This window comes from Erpetoichthys calabaricus, chromosome 3, assembly GCF_900747795.2.
Source record: "Erpetoichthys calabaricus chromosome 3, fErpCal1.3, whole genome shotgun sequence".
In the NCBI taxonomy this organism is placed as follows: domain Eukaryota; kingdom Metazoa; phylum Chordata; class Cladistia; order Polypteriformes; family Polypteridae; genus Erpetoichthys; species Erpetoichthys calabaricus.
Window position 1 is genome coordinate 226681125 of NC_041396.2, and position 25560 is coordinate 226706684.

Consider the following 25560-nt stretch of genomic DNA (forward strand, 5'->3'; position numbering starts at 1 on the left):
AGTGATTTCTTGATTGAAACAGGTGTGGCAGTAATCAGGCCTGGGGGTGGCTACGGAAATTGAACTCAGGTGTGGTACACCACAGTTAGGTTATTTTTTAACAAGGGGGCAATTACTTTTTCACACAGGGCCATGTAGGTTTGGATTTTTTTTCTCCCTAAATAATAAAAACCATCATTTAAAAACTGCATTTTGTGTTTACTTGTGTTATATTTGACTAATGGTTAAATGTGTTTGATGATCAGAAACATTTTGTGTGACAAACATGCAAAAGAATAAGAAATCAGGAAGGGGGCAAATAGTTTTTCACACCACTGTACATGTTATACAAAGGAATTATAGGCAACTACATCAAGTTTATTTTACTGATTAAGGTACTGTATGATGCAGGACCTAATTACAATATGAAAGACACCGTGTGTACATCAAGCTCTTTAGTGCTAATCTCTCCAAAATTATTAAAAAACAATATGACACCTGTTGTGATGTGAGATTTTGCATATAACTTGATAAATATTTTGTATGTCTTTATTTGTAATTTAGGCAAAGCAATGTAATATTAGTGAGAAGCATTCATGTTTACAACCCAAGGAATGGATCTCTTTGAATTTTACGACAGGATTGGGGGGTGTGCTTTAAACCAGTTTGGCGAGTGTTTCTCTGCAAGGAAGCCAGGTTACTTTAACATATGGTCTTGGGGGGTGGCTGGTTTTAAGATGTTGTATTCCCCCATTGGTCTGAAGTATGGCTGTTTGGAATTGGCTTGGATCAGAAGCTTTTAAGTTCCATGATGTCATTATTGGCTCTATGGGTTGGACAGAGAATCTATAAATCTGCTTGCTCAACCACATTCTCACTCTCTTACTAACCTCTGATCATGAAGACCAAACTGATGAACTGAAAAGACAACACAATGGAGACCACAGCTTGGTAGCCATTTTGGAACAGGCATATGGCCTGTTCTGAAAAAAGCTGAGCAACAATGATGCCTTAACTAGAGACATTTTAAATTACTACAAGTCTGTGTGCCGCCTGAAACTACACATCACCATTTAATCAGGTTGTATGGTTGCCAATATTCAAATGTACTTTGCATATTGTTATTATGATTATTATCAATAATACATTATTTTATGTGTAACTTAACTCCTGCTTGTCTTTTTACTACATCTAATTGCCTGAGGTTATAGGTATAGAAGGGAAGGTGGGGATAAGTTATATACTATAATACCTTATAAACAGTGGTAAGTCTGTGAGATTAGGCATTCTGACAAAGGCTACATATCTATATATATAATTCTCTAAGCCACCGCCAGAGCGGCACGACACCCATGAAAGCACGCAGGAAGGAGCCACGCCCACACCCATGAAAGCACGCAGAAAGGAGCCACGCCCACCAACTCTAAGACCATTGGATACAATGAAAACTCGCAGAGCCACGCCCACCAACTCGGACACGACGCCTCGGAAAACACGCCATCATTTCTGTTTGTCTGTGCTACAGTCCACATGCAGCTCTGAGCCACGTTAACTTTTCGGTTACGACACACGACCGCGTGCAACATCGCAAACTGTTTTACACGCTACATACAGCAATTCACATCCGTGACAAACATGCGTCTTCTTAGATGGTCCTGCAGGAACACGGAAAACGTTTCCCCGCCCACCAACACTCTTTATTCCTTGGCCCGCGTCCACCGCATCCGCAACAAACATGCGTCTTCTTAGATGGTCCTGCAGGAACACGGAAAATGTTTCCCCGCCCACCTAAAACAGTTTGCAAGTGGTATCCCATGGGATCTTTAAAACAATCCTTTAAAACTGAGGTTAAAACACAATGAAAGAAGCAGTCTTTAAAAACCAATAAGCCCTGTGCCTCTGTTTCATTAGCGTCTCACTTGCTTCACCGATGCAGGCCCTGCAACAGTCAAGACGCTCTCTCAGCAGCTGACCTTCTCTGTGCCTGACTCCACTATAGGCTGCAACAAAATTATGAAAGTACGGGCGCATTTTTTCACACAAGCTGTGTGTGTGGATGGGTGGGTGTTAGTTAGTTAATTAGTTACTCGAAAGATTTCAAAATTTAATATGCACAAGCAGTAACACTGCAAAAGCAGCCCAAACCAGAAAAGACGGCTGGCAAAAAGTGGCAGCGTGTAAAACAGTTTGTTTGTCGCGGATAATTTGCCTTTTACTATTACACGAAGACAATTTCCTGTTAATACTTCGTTACATTGATATAGCGGTGTTCTCAGTATTCAAAGCGCTATCCACACAGGGAGGAACCGGGAAGCGAAACCACAATCTTCCACAGTCTCCTTACTGCAAAGCAGCAGCACTACTACAGTGCCACAAGGCAGTTAAAGAATACACCGGGCTCAATTTTCTTATCACTTCTGTTTTACAGAGATCGGGTCGTAGATAGCATTGTTGCAATGTTACTTTTCTTGGTGGCTTATTACATTACGGATGTTTCACTTGTTCATTTTTTCCCCTGTGCTTAAAAGACATTAAAAAAATGTTTCTCAACTGTGACTCCGGAACTTCACAGTACGCAAGCTATATTAAGCGTCAACAACGAAGACCCGCTACACCTTAATTTACAAGTACTGACAACTGTGTCGTTCAGGAAGTGTTCACCCATCAATACATAATTATGGCGGGTTGGCTAGTTAATAATACAATAGGGGAAAGTAGAGCAATATATTACTCTACCAAGATAAAACAACACCAATCATCATCATAATAAATAGTAGCAACTGAGGGAAGCCCATACAAATGCTAGTTTTGAGGCCCTCAAAGTTGGTCTGTGCCAGCTATATATTTCCTTTATTCTCAGCTATCAGGATAATACTTTTATCTTTCGGACTAATCAAATACCTAATTTGTCTATGTGTGCTGTAAAGTGCAAATGAGTGCAACCTCTCTTTCTCTGCATGTGTTCCAGGTGTAAGGTATGACCGTAACATTTCTATTCAATTCTGAGTGGTCTGTCCATTAGCAATGCAAACAGGTATTATATTTGTTATTATATGAATGAAAGGTTACAACTGAATGAAAAATTTGTAAATATAAACATCACATATACACTCATTTGTCAAACTGAGGCAGTTGGCTGAAGTCTATTTTGCTAAAAGAGGCAATTGCCACTTTACTAGGACATTTAAGATATACTGTAGAAGCAATGTTTTGTGGCCTAGCAATGCTCTACCCACCCAATGAAGTACTAACAATAAGTGAACTAAAGCAGAACATACATTATGTTATACACATTTTTATTTATCATTATTGTTTTACCTATCATAGTATTCAGAACCCTCTTCCAAACCAGGCAATACTCCTGTCAACAGCCCCTGAAGACCAGGCTTTAATGTTTTACCTAAAGGTAAATAATATGTTTCATATAAGCTAAGCAACGCTGGTTTTACAGACATAGCTGCATTGGCAAGTAGTGGAAAAAGTCCAGAGCTGAAATGAGAAAAACACAAAAAGGTAAATGATTTTTTATAAACTCTGAAAAGTACAAATAAAACAAAGATCCCTGTATATTGCAAATTTCTGCATTCTGTTGAGTTAATTTGATACTAATCCAAAAATTTAACTTGCCAAATTATGTAAACTATTTACACATTTTTGTTATTTTTCTAATACCACAATATCACAAAGAGGTTTGGGCAAAATGCAAATTCATAAAAAGTATATAATAATAAAAGCCTGTTGAAGAGGCACTAGCAACAACACTGTAATAATTTAAAATATTCATTATTTTTCTAATTACATTTTTGGAAATTATTAATAAATCAATGGACTTTCTTATATTTTAATAATAAATAGTAATAATAATAATAATGCATACTATTTAAATAGCACTTTCACAATGTAAAAGATTCACACAAATTATTAAGCTGTGCCAGCAGCAGAGAAGTCACAAAGTGACCAGGATACACTGGAAGAGGAGCCATAATGGAGAAAAAGGTCAGTCTCCACTAGTTAAAATGGGTAGGAGAATATTTTAAAAAGGGCACATATTTAAAGTACTAGTCATCTGCCCTGGTAGATAACTCCAGTGAGTTCCACTGCAGGGACCTAGGATTCTATTCCCCATGGCGATGGAATGGAAACTTTGAATGACCTTTGGGTGAAAGTTCCTTATATGAAGAGGAGGACTCAATTCTGCCAGTGGCAGAAAAGAGGTTATTGTGCCAACTAGCATTACAATGGGAATCCTTTGCCTGCAGAATCAACTGTTATTTTTTTCTGGATCAAATGAACATTCCCAAATTGTGCAAGCATAAAACTGACAACTAAGTGAAGCCAAAATCTCACCATTAGGATTGTACTCATCATTTGCTTGTGTGTTGCATCGCCCCAAGAATCTTTATAAATAAAGTTTTAGGATACTTCATCTCTAAGCCAAGGTGATCAACTTACCAAATATTTAATGTATAATTTCAAATAAAAATAATGTATTATTCTTCCTCATAGAGCACAAAATATGAACATATATTTTAAGTTGCTTTAGCAAATATTTCTCATTAAACAAACCTGTATAAAAAGAGATCTTTAGCCAAACGCTTTGGTCCAATAATTTTGAAGATGATTTCATAAGTCTCCAAAGCTTTACGGTGGACTCCACTGGGTAGTGCTGGGTGAAGACATTGTGCTAAACGTTTACCGATTGTAAGCTTTTTTGGAATCACCTGGTATTTGGCATTATTCTGAAACACCTAGAAAATGTAATAAAATAAATAAATAAATAAAATTAAGTATTATTAGTAGTTGGGTATATTTGAAATGCATTGCAAAGTTATGTGCTGTTAAAAGCAGCTTGTTATAGTTATCGGAGAGTTACAGGGGTCATATGCATCTTTAAAACTAAGAGTAAACAAACTATAAGCTCCTAATAACATTGCTGGTTCTGTATTTGCCCAAACGCAAGTATTTGTTCACTCCAAGTAGCAATAAAGCTCAACATGCAAATGAAAAAGTCCTAAAGGAAATAAAAAATGATGGGATACAAAAGATTATGGGATTTTTTTTCAGTAGTTACTTAAGATGGACATGTAATCAAATAGAAACATACATGAAGCCCACAAAATATTGAAATATATTCAAAAAATACATATTTGTAATGCAAATTATATGTATTTCAATTAATGTTTGAAGTGACAGTCCTAGTCTTAAGCTGTTACTCAAATAAGTTATAAACTAGAACACTAGTACAATGTCAAGTGCCAGCACAGAGGTGCTATCCTTAATTAGATATGAAACAAGGTTTACCAGACTTTGCCAGTGTGCTTCATGTATACAAAAAATTCTTATTAAATGCATTCAATTGAATGTTGTTTCTTTATCAGTCTATCACTTCACTCTTTTTAAACTTCTGTCGGATTTTTCCTGTCAAAATGAAAAAGCCTACAACTGCCTTGCTTATTTAATGATCAGGCAGCCAGATAAATTTGGTTCAGCAGATGTCATTTATGATAATGATGGCACATAAAGAAATAAATTGCACCACAAAAAGATTATCAATGTATCATTTTACCATTTTTTTAAATTATTTTTGAATTGTTGTCTGATGTATTTGCATCAAAAAGAAAGAAAGATGTTATATAGCATTTAAAGTTACAGCCTGCAAAACCATTCCCATTTGCCAGCCAAATGTGGTTCAGCAGATGCAATTTAATTTAATGGTCTGTGAAACTGAAATGTTACACAAATAAATATTGCATTTCTCTGTAATTCTCATCAAGGCAGATTTTGTCAAATTTTTCTCTATATGATACAAAGATGTCCATTGAAACTGACAAAGAGTGGGGTATTCACTGACAAAAGTGAATGAGAGCATTTATAACCAATGTATGAACAGTTTGAAAGTGTAGGATGATAATCACCAACTGCAGGAATTCAAAAAGAGAAGACTGAATACACTGCTAAAGTAGTTTAAAAATGCATATCTATATATATAATTCACTAAGCCGCCGCCAGAGCAAGCAAGACATCCATGGAAGCACGCAGGACGGAGCCACGCCCACCAACTCGGACGTGACGACTCAGAAAAAACGGCGTCATTTATGTTCGTCTGTGCTAGAGTCCACATGCACCTCTGAGCCACGTTGACTGTTCATAGAGGCATGTTTCTTGCGGATGTGAATCACTGTATGCAGCATGTAAAACAGTTTGCGAGGGGTATCCCATGAAATCCTTAAAACAATCCTTTAAAACTGAGGTTAAAACACAATGAAGGAAGCAGTCTTTAAAAACCAATAAGCCCTGTGCCTCTTTTTCATTAGCGTCTCACCTGCTTCACCGAGGCAGGCCCTGCAACAGTCGAGACGCTCTCTCAGCAGCTGACCTTCTCTGTGCCTGACTCCACTACTGTCAGTCGCCTGATTAAAAATGACCTTTTGAAGGGGAGCTATGGACCCGCTCTACCACAGGAACACCTGTGACATTGCCTTCACATTGTTTTCCTTTTATTTCTGATCCCATCGAGCAGATCAGACACCCAAGCAAATAACACTGAATAATCAATAGCTGCAACTACTTTGCCCGCCCCAACTCCGCCCCAAGTCGGTTTTTCAAACGCAGCCATGTAGCAGATTAGTCTAGCAGACTAGCTGGATGTAATAATCCGAGATGAATGCGCGCCCCCGCGCTCAGTGAAAAGCCAATGTATATTGAGTCTAGAAAACATGATCAGCAAGTCTTTGATAGGCTGCCAAAAAATGATAAAAGAACAGGCGCATTTTTTTCACACAAGCTGTGTGAGTGGGTGGGTGTTAGTTAGTTAATTAGTTACTCGAAGGATTTCAAGATTTAATATGCACAAGCGGTAACACTGCAAAAGCAGCCCAAACCAGAAAAGACGGCTGGCAAAAAGTGGCCGACAAATTAAATGCGTGTGCATTGTACTTACTGAAAGCAGCGTTACAGATTTTGCAAATGTTCATTTTTTTCCCTCTGCTTAAAAAACATTTAAAAAGCGGCGTGATTATGCGGCATATACTATGCCGCGGGTTGGTATGCAGCGTGTAAAACAGTTTGTTTGTCGCGGATAATTTGCCTTTTACTTTTACACGAAGACAATTTCCTGTTAGATTGGCCTTTGCGATTACAATTAACAAGGCACAGGGCCAAACTTTCAAAAAGATATGCATGTATCTGCCAAAACCAGTTTTCAGTCACGGACAGTTGTATGTTGCTCTCTCCAGAGTTCCATCTTTTCATTCACTTACTGTTGTATCCTCAAACACACCCCTTTTAGACAACTGTGTCTTTCCGGAAGTGTTCAGCCATCAATAAATAATTATGCGGCGTATGCCTGCATGAACACGTGCAGAGAGCGAGCGAGCGACACACACACACACACATACAGGCGCGCGCACGAGAGAGAGCGCTGGACACATAAGAATAATAATACTTCATTACATTGATATAGCGGTGTTCTCAGTATTCAAAGCGCTATCCACACAGGGAGGAACCGGGAAGCGAAACCACAATCTTCCACAGTCTCCTTACTGCAAAGCAGCAGCACTACTACAGCGCCACAAGGCAGTTAAAGAATGCACCGGGCTCGATTTTGTTTTCACTTCTGTTTACAGCGATCGGGTCGTAGATAGCATTGTTGCAATGTTACTTTTCTTGGTGGCTTATTACATTACGGATGTTTCACATGTCCATTTTTTCCCCTGTGCTTAAAAGACATTAAAAAAGTGTTTCTCAACTGTGACTCCGGAACATCTCAGTACGCAAGCTATATTAAGCGTCAACAACGAAGACTCGCTACACCTTAATCTACAAGTACTGACACTTATCCCTACCGACGAAGTAACTTTCACCAGCGTGGCCTTCTTCGTCATAGACGATCCCGCTTTCAGTCATGGACAATTATATGTTGCTCTCTCCAGAGGTCTATCTGTTCATTCACTCACAGTCATATCCCTCAAACCCACGCTGGATTTGGACATTTGGACATTTGGACAACTGTGTCATTCAGGAAGTGTTCACCCATCAATACATAATTATGCAGCGTATGCTACGCCGCGGGTTGGCTAGTATGAAATTAATAAGTAGGATGCATTTATCAGTTATATCAACATTTTGATTTCAAAAGTTAAAACAGCATAATGCTCAAAATAATTAACAAAGTGTCCCAAGGGTTAATATCACAAATGTTTTTTAATATTGTGTAATATTACTATTTTAACACCCAATGTAATAATCTATAGTGTTTGCCCTGAGGTTCTCACAAGAAATTAATCCAGAAAAATGTATTCTATCTTGTGCCTTTTTGTTTTGTTTTTGAGGTTGGCATACTTTATTGAACAATGTAATATTTTAAACATGGGTAAAGATTTGAAGATCTAATTAAATGATTTGCATGAGGTTCTCTCTCAATTTATTAACCAACTGTACTGCCTGGAAAAGGAGAAGGTAAAAAAGAAAGAGAGAGAGAGAAAAGGACCAGGAGCGGGGCTACCCAAAAATCGTCATGAGGGATAGCCTTAAGTGGAAACCAGGAGGAAAAGTAACCAAGTAACCTAATATCTTGTGGAAATTCAAAAGTCTAAATAGCAAGAAAACCTCAAAATCAACATGACATAGGTTTTTACAACTCAGAATCTTGGTGGTTACTGTCAGCAGAATGCTGGCATAAACACCATTACTGCATGTATGTTGGTCAGCATGAATTCCTGTAACTCCCCCTAACAACATGCTACCATATCTCAACAACTGCAGCTCAAAATGGAAATAACAATGGCAAAAACAAGGGTCTTTGTAGGAAAACACAAAAATAATAAGACATCAAAATTTACTTGTTATAAATACAATCTTATGCAAAATGAATCTTACATTAAACATGTCACAATGGTAAGGCACACAAAGAAATTACTTCTACTAAATAAAATATGTATTACAATGAATTACAATTTATGGTAATATTATCTGTTTGATCATTTTAAAAATTTTGGTTAGTTTCATCTAACAACCCTCTAAACAACTGGCACAAATACACTATGTGACACAGTTTGTATCTTGTTTTAAGATATTTTCACTTATTTCTCACCTCACAAATCTTATTTACATACTACATAACTTTATTGGGGAAATATCCCATGATGGCCTCCCCAACATGTCTACCAGCAGTAAGTCAAGCTTTTTCTAGATGGTCTCCCATCCAAATACTGGCTAAGTTCTACTATTCTTTTAGTTTGAGCCAAATGTGAGGCCATTGTGAGCACTCCTTAACTAACATTATGCAACATATGTTAGGTATCAAACATTCTGGAACAGTGATTGATTAGTTGAAATACAAAAAACAGTAAAAATGCATAATAATAACACAAACACTTAACATTAACATGTTTTAAGAGCAGCTTTACCTACCAAAACAAACATTATCGAATATCTATCAAACATAACATCACATGTCAAATATTTAAAGCAGAAGTAAATAGGAATCAAAAACACCAAACCACTTGGGGATCATTTTATCCACATGAACAAAGGTCTATACGACCTATGCTCACAGTGAAGGGGAGTGGAGTGTTGTGGGAGGTTAAAAACATGTTATAGTATTACAAATCACTCAGTGCTGATTACCAGGTTTGTGAAAAAGTATTGTAGCAGCCAGCAGCTAACTCTTCACAAAGAGAATAGGAGGGCAGTTGTCTTTGAGATTGCATATAGATTGATGCTTGCATTGCAGCAGCTAATTGACATTGAATGGCAGCACATCCTTTGACAAGCCTCCAGAAGTTTCAGAAAAGATCTTCATAGGAACAATTATATATGAGTTCCACACAGGCATTAGTGCTTGCCTCTGTCTCAGTGGTTCTGAAGAGTGTGATGATGGTTGAAAGAAACTAGGGATGCTCCGATCGATCAGCCGCTGATCTAAATTATCCAATTTTCACTTAAAAAGACTTGATCAGTGATGGGTAAATTTACTGATCTTTTCAGCCCCTGCATTCTCAAGCTTTACAGTAATTTAGTCAGATTTCTCCTTTACGCATTGTATTATGAAACTTGAGTCAGTGCACATCTGTCTTTTTTTCCTTTTTGTGAAAAATGTACTACATAAACAAAGAGCAGCAGTGGAGGCTTAGCCTTTACGTTAAAGAAATTGGAGCAATAAACTGAGAAAAAGGAATCTGAGAAGTGGTAATCCATATTTTACACCTCAAGATCTACCAATGTCTACCTGATACAATGAAGAAAAAAGCACACCTTTATAAACATAGTATATGTCAACAGCAAAAAAGCTATTCTGCAATAATGAAAACCTGTAAGTGAATGTATATTTACATTTAAGCAGTGTTTAATTGCCAATAACTATAGAAGGATAAAATTGATGAGCCACAGCATAAAGCTATGGGAAAGAGTAGTGGAAGCTAGGTTAAGAAAGGAGGTGATGATTAGTGAGCAGCAGTATGGTTTCATGCCAGGAAAGAGCACCACAGATGCAATGTTTGCTCTGAGGGTGTTGATGGAGAAGTATAGAGAAGCCCAGAAGGTGTTGCATTGAGTTTTTGTGGACCTGAAGAAAGCATATGATAGGGTGCCTCGAGAGAAGTTGTGGTATTGTATGAGGAAGTTGGGAGTGGCACAGAAGTATGTAAGAGTTGTACAGGATATGTACGAGGGAAGTGTGAAAGTGGTGAAAACTGCAGTAGGAGTGACGATTGCATTCAACGTGGAGGTGGGATTACATTAGGGATCGGCTCTGAGCCCTTTCTTATTTGCAATGGTGATGGACTGGTTGACAGACGAGATTAGACAGGAGTCCCCTTGGACTATGATATTTGCTGATGACATGGTGTCTGTAGAGAAAGTAGGAAGCAGGTCGAAGAGACCCTGGAGAGTTGGATGTTTGCGCTACAGAGGAGAGGAATGAAGGTCTGTAGGAACAAAACAGAATACATGTGTGTAAATGAGAGGGATGTCAGTGGAATGGTGAGGATGCAGGGAGTAGAGTTGGTGAAGGGGGATGAGTTTAAATACTTGGCATCAACAATACAGAGTAATGGGGATTATGGAAGAGAGGTGAAAAAAAGAGTGCAGGCAGGGTGGAATGGGTGGAGAAGAGTGTCAGGAGTGATTTGTGACAGACGGGTATCAGCAAGAGTGAAAGGGAAGGTCTACAGGAGAGTAGTGAGACCAGCTACGTTATATGGGTTAGAGACGGTGGCACTGACCAAAAAACAGAAGACAGAGCTGGAGTTGGCAGAGTTAAAGATGGTAAGATTTGCACTGGGTGTGACAAGGATTGACACGATTAGAAATGAGTACATTAGAGGGTCAGCTCAAGTTGGACGGTTGGGAGACAAAGTCAGAGAGGCAAGATTGCATTGGTTTGGACATGTGCAGAGGAGAGATGCTGGGTATATTGGGAGAAGGATGTTAAGGATAGAGCTGCCAAGCAAGAGGAAAAGAGGAAGACCAAAGAGAAGGTTTATGGATGTAGTGAGAGAGGACATGCAGGTGGTGGGTGTAACAGACCAAGATGCAGAAGACAGGACAATATGGAAGAAGATGATCCGCTGTGGCAACCCCTAACAGGAGCAGCCGAAAGAAGAATATATATTGTCACACATGAGTGATTAGGGCACAGCCAACAGGCTCGACAGAGCGTGGAAAACCACATTTGGGGACTACCAGACAGCGCATTAATGCCTTTCTCTCTTTCTCACCAGGAAAAATGAAGATACAAAATGTCTGACAAAACATAAACAGACACTCCAAGAAAGACTTACCAACAACACACTTCCACATCAGCCTACAGTTCCCCCGTGATGACTTAATTTCCGGTCCCTCATTGATGTCCTTACTTCCAGCTTCCTATGCTGACATCACCTTCATCACCCTCATTTCCCCTATGATTGTACTTCTTCCGGTTCCACTCCATAAAACCTCCCTGTGGCAACTGTTTATTGTCTGACGTGTACTTTTGTATGCATATGACCAGTACCTTTAATTGCTAATTCTTTGCCTGAGCAATACACACTATACAGGGACGGTTTCCTCAACCTATAACCAGTTTCTCTATGCCTTTTATACTTATATATAAAATGTGTTTTTGTTGTTAGACAAATGGTGAAAACTATTTTTTTAATTAAACTTTGTTTCTGATAGGTACATAGGTACAGAAAAAATAAACAATATGACAGCTTGTAATTATAAACAAGCATTTCATTTTCTTTAAGTCCATATATATTATTGATACATATTTTTTACATAGTTTATTAGTTAAAGTACTAATATTAAGGAAATTTTATTTATTTTAGTATTTTTATTGTCACTGAACAATAAGCCGTCACAATTTCATTTTCATGATAAAAAATAAACAGTTTAAACAACTGTGGTCTATAGTTTAATTATAAAAATACCAAAAGCAACACATTAATATAGAACATAAGGCTTCTATGTGCCTGGATATGCAGGAGTTCAGTGTAAAACATTTTTTCAAAGGGATAACAAAAAAAAATCAGAATAAGACAATTAAGTAATATGAAATAGGTGATTGGTATTTGCCTTAAAAAAACCTGATCAGGGCATCCCTAAAAGAAAATAACAGCAACTTCTGATACTGTTTTACAGAAAGTGTCCCTGCTGCAGGGGTATTGCGTAACGTGTGCAGCATCTTGTTCTCAATATGCACTTCCTGTTTTGGAGTTGTTTCCTGTGGTCCATAACAGAATGACCGATTTCACTGCACTCTTAAGAGCAAAGAGTTGCTGTATATTATTGTCAATGAACAAGGCTTTTATTGGACTGAACTATGATTTACTTGTGCCTCAGTCCTTCAATCTCAGTGCTCACTAGAATATGCTAAAATATCAATTCATAAAATGATCATTGCCTGAGTGTTTCTTTTTTAAGCCTGCCTTACCCTCAAAATGACAGGTTTTTGCCTTTATGTACTCTTTATCAACAAGTGCTGCATAGCTGGCATTTAAAGCGCTGCCCAACACTGCTGCCTTAGTTTAAAATATGTGACGACACTTGTTGAATCAGTAAGAAGCCAACCTAGCTCTGCAAGTTCCTACTTACAGGCAATGCAATGAGCCCTAATTTACATTTTATTGAATTTATTAAAATCAAATAACATTCCATACTAGCAAGTCAAATTTTACCAACCTAGGTTCAAGTCAAATCAACCCCCACCCATGAGAAAGAGAGCTAGGCCAACAGAGTAAATCTTTAATAGTAGGAAAAATAAGTAAATAAATAAAATAAACAGAATAAAAAAGGGAAGAAAATCAGCATCCACAAGTTAAATGCTTATTTTAAAATGTTATTGATTAGATCCTGCCAGGTTTTAAAAACGTTTTACACAGGTCCTCTAAGTGAGGACTTGATTATTTCCAATTTCAAATAATATACTGTATAACATCAGTTACCCACTGACTTAAAAGAGGTGTGTTAGGATTCTTCCAGTTGAGCAAGATAAGTCTATATGCCAATAGTGAGGTAAAGGCAATTACAGTTTGTTTGTCCTTCTCCACTTTAAGCCCATCTGGAAGTACACCAAACACAGCTGTTAGTGAATTAGGAGGGATTGTGACTTCAAGGTGGTCTGAAAGGCATTTAAAGATTTTGGTCCAAAATGATGTTAATTTGGTGTAGGCCCAAACTTCTTAAAAATGATTTGTTGATGTACATTTGAAAAAGAAGTTTAGGAAAGATATTCATCTTGATAGTGTTAATTCTTCCAGCTAAAGTGAGATGAAGGGTAGACCATCTGTGCAAGTCTTCCTTAAGTTTTTCCATGCAGACAGAGAAAATCCAAGCAAAATGACACCTTTTATTGGCTAACTAAAAAGATTACAATATGCAAGCTTTCGAGGCAACTCAGGCCCCTTCTTCAGGCAAGATGTAATGCAGAAACTGGAGTTCCATGTGTTTATATACACTCTAGGACAAGAAACAACATTGGTATATCTTTGTAATCTTTTTAGTTAGCCAATAAAAGGTGTCATTTTGCTTGGATTTTCTCTACATTCATAATGGCTAACACGGTACAACACCCTAGTACTACATGCAGACAGCAAAACCTTGATGATAAAGAGCATTATGTTTACTTGTGATGTTTACCCCTAGGTATTTAAACTGATCTGCGATGATAAAAGGGAAGTTATCCAATCTAATATTGAGTGCTAGAGAGTTCACTGGAAAGAGATTTTTATTCAAATTAATTCTGAGACCAGAAATCTTTTGAAATTCTGTTAGTGTTGTTAGGACTGCAGGCACAGTATTTTGTGGATCTGATATATATAATACCATATCATCTGCATATAGTGGAATTTTCTGTTCCAAGTCCTTCTCTAATAATTCCTTTTATCTCATAAGCATTTTGAAAGTGAACTGCCAGTGGCTCAATGGCGATTGCAAAAAGCAGAGGTGACAAGAGGCATCCTTGTCTAGTACCACGTTCTAGTTTGAAGTAGTCTGAAATAATGTTGTTATTACAAACTGAAGCTTCTGGACTGGTATATAGTAGTTTGATCCATGCACATATGTTCAGGCTAAACCCAAATTCCTCCAATGTAGTGAAAAGGTAGTTGGTTGTATCTGTTACGGGAGAGTAATGTCTGTGGTGGAACTCCGTTAGCAGCGCTGTTATTTTCCCTTTTGTTTTATTATCCTGAGGTATCCTGTATTTACTCAATCCGAGGGGCTCAACTACAGTATATGCAAGCATATACTGTTTAAGCATGAGTGGTTCAAGCTCAAGGTACGGCCGTTGTAGTAAAGAGGTAGTTCCATTCAAACATATCAAATTCTTTTTCCGCATCCAACAATAATATCTCTAGGGTGTTAAGACGTTTTGGGAGAATATATTACATTAAACAGGCATCTAAGATTGGAAGCAAAGTGACTTCCTTTAATAAATCCAGTTTGGCCTTGTAAAATTACCAAAGGAACCACTTTCTCAATCCTTCTAGCTAGGACTTTAGAGAGTATCTTACCATCATTATTCAGAAGTGAGACTGGTATGTATGCTGCACATTGTAACAAGTCCTTATTTTGCTTAGGAAAGGCAAAATGTTTGAGGTAGAATTTTACTGTCACTAGCTTCTGTAAATGTTGTTAATAAAAGGGAAGCTAACTTAATCGAGAATTTTTTATAAAATTTGGCAGGGTAGCCATCAGGGCCTGCTGCTTTTCCACAATGAAGTGAGTAGCATCTAGTAATTCTGATAGTGCCACAGGTTTATCCAATTCCTCTGCACTGAGAGTATCCAGTTTTTTTTTTTATAAAAGACACATTATAAGAGCAACAATGAGCAGCCAAATGCTTATAAATTTAGTATACATGTGGTGCACTCAGAGAACGAGATTTGGGCCTAGAATGAAGAAAAATCGAAAAACTTCAAAAAAAAACATCCAAGAAACTTATTGAAACCATTTAAATAAATAATAAAAATGAAAAAAATATTTTCAATGTGCAGTCTGTTTTACATCAATCAAGTTTGTGCTTTACTTCACATGCATCTCTAAATACAACTTACGGACTACTATCAAGTGAACGGCATGGAAGCAGTGCATAATATTATTGTGTAAGGTTATGGTGTTATCACATTTCAAATACCCAAACACCACACCATAAATTATGAACTGCTTCCATCATCCAGAGATACCCCTTTGGTCTCAACATTTAAATACAGAATAATTTACTGTAGCATATGTTGATTAGAGCTGCTGATTAGCTATTCACATGGCATCTGTGTTTGTTAGTTATCTGCACAAAAAAACTGAAAATCATTATGAACTGTTACTGACCATCCATCATTTTGTTTCCTTTTCTTGTTATCCTGCTCTGGCATACGATGCCACTACTATACTGCCAAGCTGTTACTCCGATCAATGTGAAGTGGCACAGAGGAAACAGAAGTCTTAGTAGCCAAGAATATGCCCAGAATATGTACATACTGTATATTGTACAATGCCCATGTCTGTCTTTGACTATGCCTTTTAAAGATAAAACCGAAAGTGGAAACACCCACCCCACAGACATGAATTTTCTCTGCATATAGTTTTTGTTTTCTTCTTTTTCACAGTCAACTGTTAATTAGATTTAAATAAGGCACAGAATGATGAGTTAACATCTATTAATATTTCTCAGAAGTCATCACTCATTGATTTTGACCCAATTTCCAACACCATTAACTAAAATACATCCAGGATTAGTATTTTGTTTCATATTTGACACTGCATTAATCCCCAAGGGGAAATTGTGTTTTTTCATGACCTCTGGATGTCAGAGCAATCACTGTGCTTTACAAAACATTGCAGGTAGGCATCAAAGCAGTTTTTGACAACTCTAGTATATTTGTGCACCATAAATTTCAAATTTAGGATCATTGCTCCATAAGACTTTCTGCCACTGGTTGTTCCTGTGCTTTGTGGTTTGCAATATCTTCTGAAAGAATGGTTTCCTATCTGCAACAGGCCCCACAAGACCATTTTTAAGACTTCCTCGCAAAATCATAAAATATACTTTATGGCAAGACAACTCTGGCAGATGCTGAGCAAACGCTTCATTGGATTTCCTTCTGTCTCTTAAAAAAGTGACCTTTAAGTAGTTCTGTCAGATGCTAACAGTTTTTTTTTTTTCGTGTGCAACTGTGTTTTCTGCTTTTAACTTACCCAGTTTCTTCAGATATCTTTATGGTGGTTTGAACACCAAATTTAAAAATTTTAGTTTGATATGCTATTGCTTGTTGATTACAAATGTCTTGATACAAAACTATTACTCTTTGTCTGTCAATACATGTTTATTTGGATCATACACGGTACATTTTATTTGCCAATTAAGCATTTACTTATTTATTTTTTAGAAACGCCATTTTATTCATTTTGGAAAGTTAACTGATTCATATAGTGTACACATTTATCTACAGGAAACCAACCAGCACAGCTGGGTTTGGAAAATTTTCAGGAGTCATGTTTCCTGGTTTGTCATGTTCTCCTTAGCAGTTAAAACAATATCATTTTTATTATTAATGAAACACCTTATATTTTATGTTTAGCATTTCTGAGCCTTTATCACATGTCATTCACTGTCTTACTCACATTTGGGTCCACTTTCATTTATTTTACTGGTAATGGCATAGTTTCTGGTTTCCTTTTTTTTTAATGCAGTAGCTCTCTTTTTAATCTGATTATTTAAAAATAAGATCAGACAAATATATAAGAAGCACCTTATTTAAAAACTTCTAAGCTGATGGTACCTACATGTTTCTTACAAACAACTAGAGAAAACCTGATTCATGTGGCATGCTAAACAAATGCATATATGATACTAAAGGCTGATGGTCATTAAATTTACTTTGTCTACATTTGGCCATAGGAAAATAAGAATAATTTCTGCATGGACCTTATTTCTAAAATATTCATGCTCCCTTGGATTTTAGGACTCTTGGTGTATTTAGTCACGGAACTAAAATAAAGTTACAGGTAAAAGTCTACCATTTCTTTCTGTTACTTGAGCCATATTGTTAAAATGATGTAATATTAATCTCTGCAATATACTAATTAAATGTTTTAATGATTACAGTAATTCACTTTTTCCTAGAGCCCTTAAATCACAGTATTCAAAGACTACAAAATATATTAGCCAGTTCTCTTGAGGATCCCCAGGTACTGGGACTGAATATGTTAACTATTAAAAATAAAAAATGCTAAAATGTTATTTATAATTGCATTTAGTTAAAACTCTCTCATCTATCTATTACTGTAAATTAATAAAAAAAATGTTGTTTTCAGTATCTCCTGCCAATATGTATTCTGATGCTGCATGATATACAATATAAAAAAGTTATTTTTAAGATATAGTGCATTTTTAAATATTAGTGCATATGCCCATTACAAACAAATAATCTCTACAGGTGCACTTTTTACAGTATTTAAAGTCTCAAAAAGTTCTAATTAAAACTCACAGCATTTCAAAGGGAATGACACACTTTGAAGAGAGTGCAGTGAAATGTTTTAATAGATGTTTAAGGTCAGTTTACCCACTGCTTTTCCTCAATTAATTCATCACAGGGAGCAATTTCAAAACTATTTAAAATTTAATGTGAATGTCAAAAAGTTAAAGCAAGAGATTACTTTACCTTGTTTAGCTTTCCTAGGGCTGATATCAAATCGGCCCATTCACTGGAGTATTCAAAGTTTTTAAGGGCCTTGTCCACGGCAGCTACATAGTTTCTATACTTGGAGTCACTCAGTAATTCCAGTTCCTCTGTATTCATTCTCCTGTAGAATGCTGCTACTGGCTAGAAGCACCCCATTCAAACAAAATCATCCCCTGAAACAGAAGAGAACATATATATTTATCAATTGCTAAATTTATATATTATTGAAACTTCATTTTCTAAAACACTAATATTGATCATTATTTTGGGACTCTTTGACAGATTAATAAATACTATAAAATTAAAATACTCACAAAATAATGGTTTATTTTTCCAACCATTTTTCCAGTAAAACATAATCTATACTTGCCGCATACTATACAAGGCAAAACCAAAACTTGCACAGAACACCGGAATTTCTTTGGGCACTCTGACATGCGCATGCCCAAACATAGACAATCTAGCAAACGTTTACATATACAAGAAGAAGAACTGTACACATCAGTTGAGGCCAAGCATTATGGGATAGCCATGCAAACCTCTGCACTGCTATGTAATTAAGGCAACTGTCAAGAATAATTAAAATGCACCTCACAGATAAGGGTGGAAGTACTTGTGGATCTAAGATATAGCAATTTGGAGAAAAAGACAAATATCTTAGAGTTGACTGGTTTGATTAAATGAGGATGACATATTTTATTTACCTTTTCTTGGGCAACTATGGCAAGAGAATTACATTTGAGATTTTAAGGGCAAGTGGGCAAGTTTTAACAATGGGAGGTCGAGCTTTTAGTTACAGGGCCCCTAAACTGTGGAATGGTCTGCCTGCTACTATAAGAGATGCCCCTTCGGTCTCAGCTTTTAAATCCCGGCTGAAGACTCACTACTTCAGTTTAGCATATCCTGACTAGAGCTGCTGATTAACTGTACATACTGCATCTCTGTTGTTAGTCATTAGCACTAAAACATAAGTAGTTAGAATTGGATACTAACCCTCACCTATTCTGTTTCTCTTCTCGGTACTCAAATGTGGCACTTGGTGCCACGGCCCACCTGCCAAGTTGTTTTGCCTGCCTAAGGTAAAGTCATCCCTGATGGAGGATCGCAGGAATCATGAGAAAGAGGGGTCCTTTCATCGGATTGGCTGGCCCAACACTGTTTCAGCCGTGGAATGGCCAAATGGGGGAGGCAGCTTGATGGATGAGGTCTCCAGGAGTCTAAAATTATCTAAATCTTATTATGTGATATCATCTACTGTTAAATTCTGCTCCATACTTCTAAAAAATTTTTAATTTTTTATTGAGGATTTGTTCTGTTCTGTGTATTGTATTGTATTGACGCCCTTCTTTTGACACCCACTGCACGCCCAACCTACCTGGAAAGGGGTCTCTCTTTGAACTACCTTTCCCAAGGTTTCTTCCATTTTTTCCCTACTAGGTTTTTTTTTTTGGGAGTTTTTCCTTGTCTTCTTAGAGAGTCAAGTCTGGGGGGCTGTCAAGAGGCAGGGCCTGTTAAAGCCCATTGCGGCACTTCCTGTGTGATTTTGGGCTATACAAAAATAAACTGTATTGTATTGTATTGTATTGTATTGTATTGTAAGTGCTAACAATATTTTCATGCTGGCAACTATGGTTGCTATGTCTTTGTCACTTTTATTTATTTTGCTTCTTTATAAAGCTTTTTCAGATGTTCTACTTGTATTTATGTATCTTTATTGAACATCTCACTTCATGTCAAAACTTTTAACTTAACTATTCCAAAACACAAATTCCTCTCTCTTAATCTTTTCTACAACTAATTTATTATGAGGATTAAGAACTTTGTCAAGACATAGAATCCATCTTAAGATCATATTTATTTCACAGAAAGAAGTCCTCCCTCCACATGTTTTGATAAACCCCTAAAGTCACAGTTCCCACAATAATGACAAGAAATCAAGGTCAATCAACAGAAAAGGTGCTGGAAAGTTGGTGATAAGGGTGATTTCAGAGTTTTTCCAAATGCACCTTTTCTATAGTGAATAAAGACCACTTTTATTCTCACTTATGCAGAGAGAATTATTTCTGAGTGTCTCCACAGTTATTAAGAGTTTGTTAATATGGTGTTAGACGTATGATTTTCAAACAAACTGTGACTTTACTGCAGTAAGATGCATGTATAATGCTTTAGTCCCTTAGAACAGTGGTTCCCCAACCTGTTTCATGCCAAGGCCACCCTAAGAGACTTACCTTAGGCTGAGGACCACCTACCTATCACCATCCAAAAAATTAGATATCCCACATGTCTATAATAAACTGTTATACAGACCTACTACCCGTTAAGTGCATGCAACAAAACTATATAAAACGAGGAATATTTAATATGGAAAAAATAGACTGCTCATAATAAATAAATAAATTAAACTCACTCAAGGCCTAGTGAGACTTCTGGGCTTGGATGTTCTTGCACAGTTTGTCCACTCTGAGTTGTAGCTGTCTTAGGCAGTCTCAAATTATTTTCCACATTTACAAGTACCATAGATACTCGTGTATAAGTCGAAAAATTTATGCCTTAAAATTCATTCAAAAAAACAGAATCGACTTATCCGCGGGGCAACACAATTGTCCATAGAATATGGGTAATGACATTGTACACTCAACACTTCAAGGTGTTAAGTTACCGGTCATCTGCCATTTCCCATGGTCTTTGAAATAATTATAAGCCAGCAATACTATTGCTAATTAGCTAGTTTTTTTCTAATTTCATTAAATAATTCTTTAAACTGTGAAATACTTGAATTTGAGCATTAGCTTTTGCAGGTTTTGGATAACAAACATACCATTAGCTGCCACGTGCAACCAGATTTGGAATCAAAAGAACCAAGGCAATGCACGCTATCAATGCGATGCAAGCGCAGCCCGCAATTCAAAAAATTTCTCTGCCTACCTGTTTGTCTCATCTGACAGTAGCTGAAAAGCAGCATCAGGAGAGAGCAGCCTGAAGTAGTCCAGCAGTGGGTGATCTGTCGGTCCAACAGCAAGCCATGCTGTCTTGTGAAGTCCGGTAGCCAGTTTGGCTCCCACAAATCAATGTCTGGGTATTCCTCCCACGCGAACCTTGCCGTAGGTGCATCGGCTGCGCGAATGCATTCAGCTGGCGTGGCATCGGCTGGTGTCCGATCAGCTGATGCCGGCTTCTCACTCTCTTGCTCGATTCCTGATCACTGTCAATAACATCCGATTCTGAAAAATCACAGTCTGACTCGGCGATAATGTGCAAAATATCGTCTGACGAGTGTTTTCTTTTCTGCACTCGCTTCGCTCCCTTGTGACATATCGACGCCATCTTGCCTGTTTACATTTCGCAACTCACGCACACGCAAGGATTAGTTGCTGAGTCAACGAGTCTAGCATTCCTCCAAGCACAGAGGGAATGCCTGTGACGTGACAGTGAGTTTTGTCGCCATTAACAGCTGATTGTCACCCTCTATCTCTGATAGCTGTCAAGTTTTACCCTCGACTTATAACAAATAACAAATTTCGTAATTTTCGGCTTAAACAATACACTCGACTTATCTGCAAGATCGACTAATACGCGAGTATCTACGGTACTCTGTTTTTGGTTTTCAGTATTTTCAATGCAATAAAACCTGCCTCACACAAGTATGGTGTTGCGAATGATAAGAGACATTGGATAGTATTTTCACTCAACACTGGGTATTCGTTTTTGAGATTGTGCCAAAATTCTGACAGGGGAATTGCATTTTCAAACTTCCATCATTGGCTATTTCAATTAATTCCTCTTGTGACCTGAAATCAAGACAATCCTCTTTGATTCTGGACACAAATGAAATTTCTGATCCAGTTTAACTAACGGTTGTCCAGGTCTGAGAAATAGTCGCTAAAATATTCTTTCAGATGTGACAATAATATAGACAGGACTGTGTTTGCAGGCACATTGGATGTTCCTAGCTCTCGGTGAAGGAGCGGGAACATTACAGTGTTTCCTTCATTTAGATTTTTCTCCCAAAGTCCGATTTTTTGTATAAATTCACAAACTTTTATCTTGCAAATTAAACATACTATGATCATGGACCTGCATGTTCTGATTCAAGCTATTTAAAATTTGAAATAAGTCGGCCAATTATGCAAGCTTCAGAACCCACAACTGGTTGTCAAAACAGCTGCCAAATTGGGAGTTCCCAGATGGGACAAATTCATGTAGCTCTTTGCGGAGATCAAACACTTGTTGTAAAACTGCCCCGAGAGACAGCCACCACACCTCAGACTGCAGCAGAAGGCTTTCAAAACTGCTGCCCATATCATTACAGTTTAGCAAACGGCCTTTGTTTAAGGGGACATGTTTTGATACTATTTACAGCTTTAACAATGTTTTGAACACTTGTTGTAATTCATCCTCCAATCTTTTAGTGACAAGTATTTCTCTGTATTGTTATCCGTATATTCATCTGGCAGAATTTTGCACTGGATGCTCTTCCTGACATAACCCTCCCCATTTATCCGGGCTTGGGACCAACACGAAACAACTCACTGGTTTGTGCATTCCCTGTGGCTGGATTATATCCTATGCAGGAGACTCAGTCTGAAGGAGACTGAAGACTGCAAAGTGGTAGCAGGGGAAAGTGTAGTTAGGCAGCATAGGATTGGTCTGTAGCATAACATTGGAGATCAAGAAGAGGAGGAGAGTGAGAGCAGAGCCAAGGATTAAATGGTGGAAGTTGAAAAATGAAGAGTGTAAGGTGGAGTTCAGGGAGGAGGTAAGACAGGCACTGGATAGTAATGAAGAGTTACCAGATAGCTGGGAAACTTTAGCAGAAGTGGTAAGTGAGACCGCTAGAAGGGTGCTTGGTGTAGCATATGGATAGAGGAAAGAGGATAAGGAAACCTGGTGGTGGAATGGGGAAGTACAGGAGATTTTACAGAGGAATAGGTTGTCGAAGAAGTGGAATAATCAGAGAGATGAAGAAAGTAGACAGGAGTACAAGGAGATAAGGCATAAGGTGAAGATACAGGTGGCAAAGTGTAAAAATAAGGTATATGATGAGTTGCATGAGAAGCTGGGCACTAAAAAGGGGAGAGAAAAGGACCTGTACCAATTGGCTAGGTAGAAGGACCAAGCTGGGAAAGGTAAGCAGCAGGATACGGTAATAAAGAGTAATGATGGGAACATACTCACTAGCGAGGACAGTGTGTTGAAGAGATGAAGAGTACTTTGAGAGGTTGATGAATGAAGAGAATACGAGAGAAAGAAGGTTGGATGACGTGGAGATAGTGAACCAGGAAATTCAACAGATTAGCAAGGAGGAAGTAAGGACAACTATGAAGAGGATAAAGAATTGGAAGGCTGTTGGTCCAAATGCCATACCTGTGGAAGCATGGAGGTATTTAGGAGAGATAGCAGTGGATTTTTTAACCAAATTGACTAAAGCAATCTTGAAAAGTGAGAAGATACCTGAGAAGTGGAGAAGATGTGTACTGGTACTGATTTTTAAGAATAAGGGTGATGTGCAGAGCTATACTAACTACAGAGGGATAAAATTGATCGGTCACAGCATTAAGTTATGGGAAATGGGAAATAGTTGTGGAAGCTAGTTAAGAAGGGAGGTGATGATTAGTGAGCAGCAGTATAGTTTCATGCAAGGAAAAAGTAGGACAGATGTGATTTTTGTTCTAAGGGTGTTGATGGAGAAATATAGAAGGCCAGAACGAGTTGCATCGAGTCTTTGTGGACCTGGAGAAAGCATATGAGTGGGTGCCTAGAAAGGAGTTGTGGCATTCTATGAAGAAGTCAGGAATGGTAGAGAAGTATGTAAGAATGGTACAGGATATGAATGAGGAAAGTGTGACATTGGTAAGGACTGCAATAGTAGTGACAGAAGCATTTAAGGTGGAGGTGGGATTGCATAAAGGATCGGCTCTGTGCCCTTTCTTAATTACAATGGCAATGGACAGGTTGACAGACAAGATTAGACAGGAGTCCCCGTAGACTATGATGTTTGCAATTAACACTGTAATCTGTAACAAGAGTAGGGAAGGTCTACAAGACTGCAGTGAGACCAGCTATATTATATGGGTTGGAGACAGTGGCAAGAAATGAAAAGACAGGAAAAAGAGCTGGAGGTAACAGAATTAAAAATGTTAAGATTTCTATTGAGTGTGACGAAGATGAATAGAATTAGAAATGAGTATATTAGATGGTCAGTTCAGGCTGGACAGTTTCAAGATAAAGCCAGAGAGGCGAGATTGCGTTGGTTTGGACAAGTGAAAGGAGAGATGCTGGGTATATTGGGAGAAGGATGCTAAGGATAGAGCTGCCAGAGAAGAGGAAAACAGGAAGACCTATGTGTTGAGAGAGGACATTCAGGTAGTGGGTGTGACAAAGCAAGGTGCAAAGGACAGGAAAATCTGGAAACAGATGATCCGCTGTGGTGACCCCTAACGGGAGAAGCTGAAAGATGAAGAAGAAGAAGCTTCTCCGTGAAGCCTGCTGTGTATATTCATAGCATCTGGAGCTCTGGCCTTTATTAATGTGATGACTCTACTACATTTAATAATAATAATAATAATAATAAATTTTATTTATATATAGTATGCTTCCCATGCTGAGAGCACTTATTTAAACAGCAGGGTATATCTAACATTGGGTACAAAAATTTCTGCATAGAACTCTAAAAAGATAAATACAGGAGATACAAAGCATTAAATAGAATAAAAGGCAATGAACCAAAGTATAATACTAAATTCAATACTAAAAGAAAAGCCTAGCAAATAACATCATTTTAGATATCACACACACACAAATTATTCTGAGCATCTGGACAGAGCAGTAAACTGAAAGATGTGGCAGAATGTTGGGTTAAGTTAAATGCCTTCCTGAACAGATGAGATTTAAGTGTTTTTTTAAAGGAATGAATTAAGTCAGCTTATCTAATTAATTTAGGGCAAGTCTGGGTGCTATACAGCTAAAGGCCCTGTCACCCAGAGAGTGCAGATTAGTGTGGCACACAACAAGACTGCCAGAATCAGAGGACCTTAGTGGGCCAAAAGGAGCACAGCAATAGAAAAAGTCGCTGATGTAGTCAAGTGCGAAGCCATTTAAAGCTTTGTAGGTTAATAACAGAATTTTATATTCAATACTGTAAGACACAGGAAGCCAGTCAAGGCAAAGCAGGATGGGTGCTATGTGCTCACTGCTGCTGGTTTGTGTAAGGACTCTTGCAGCAGAGTTGTGAATCTGATGGAACTGTGATATAAGATTAGAAGGGACTCCTGCCTGTAGGGAGCTACAATAATCAATGCAGGATGTAATAAAAGCATGGAGAAGTTTATCAGCTTTTGAAAAGGAGAGGAATGAGTGAACATGGAATATATTACAGAGATGGAAGTAAGAAAGTTTCTTAATGTAGTTTATATAAGTG

The 25560-nt window shown here is 37.7% G+C and overlaps 1 protein-coding gene across 6 annotated transcripts in view; it reads right to left on the bottom strand.

Moving 5' to 3' along the window:
- dop1a (DOP1 leucine zipper like protein A) overlaps positions 1–25560 on the bottom strand; it is a 131370-nt gene that overhangs the window by 95243 nt on the left and 10567 nt on the right. For all 6 annotated transcript variants that reach the window (XM_051924850.1, XM_051924849.1, XM_051924851.1 and 3 more), the window contains exons 2-4: positions 18123–18316; positions 4546–4727; positions 3298–3468 (exon numbers count right to left, since the gene is read on the bottom strand). In XM_051924850.1, the coding sequence (XP_051780810.1) occupies positions 3298–3468; positions 4546–4727; positions 18123–18260 (491 nt within the window). In that variant the 5' untranslated portion in view covers positions 18261–18316. The remainder of the gene's footprint in view (positions 1–3297; positions 3469–4545; positions 4728–18122; positions 18317–25560) is intronic.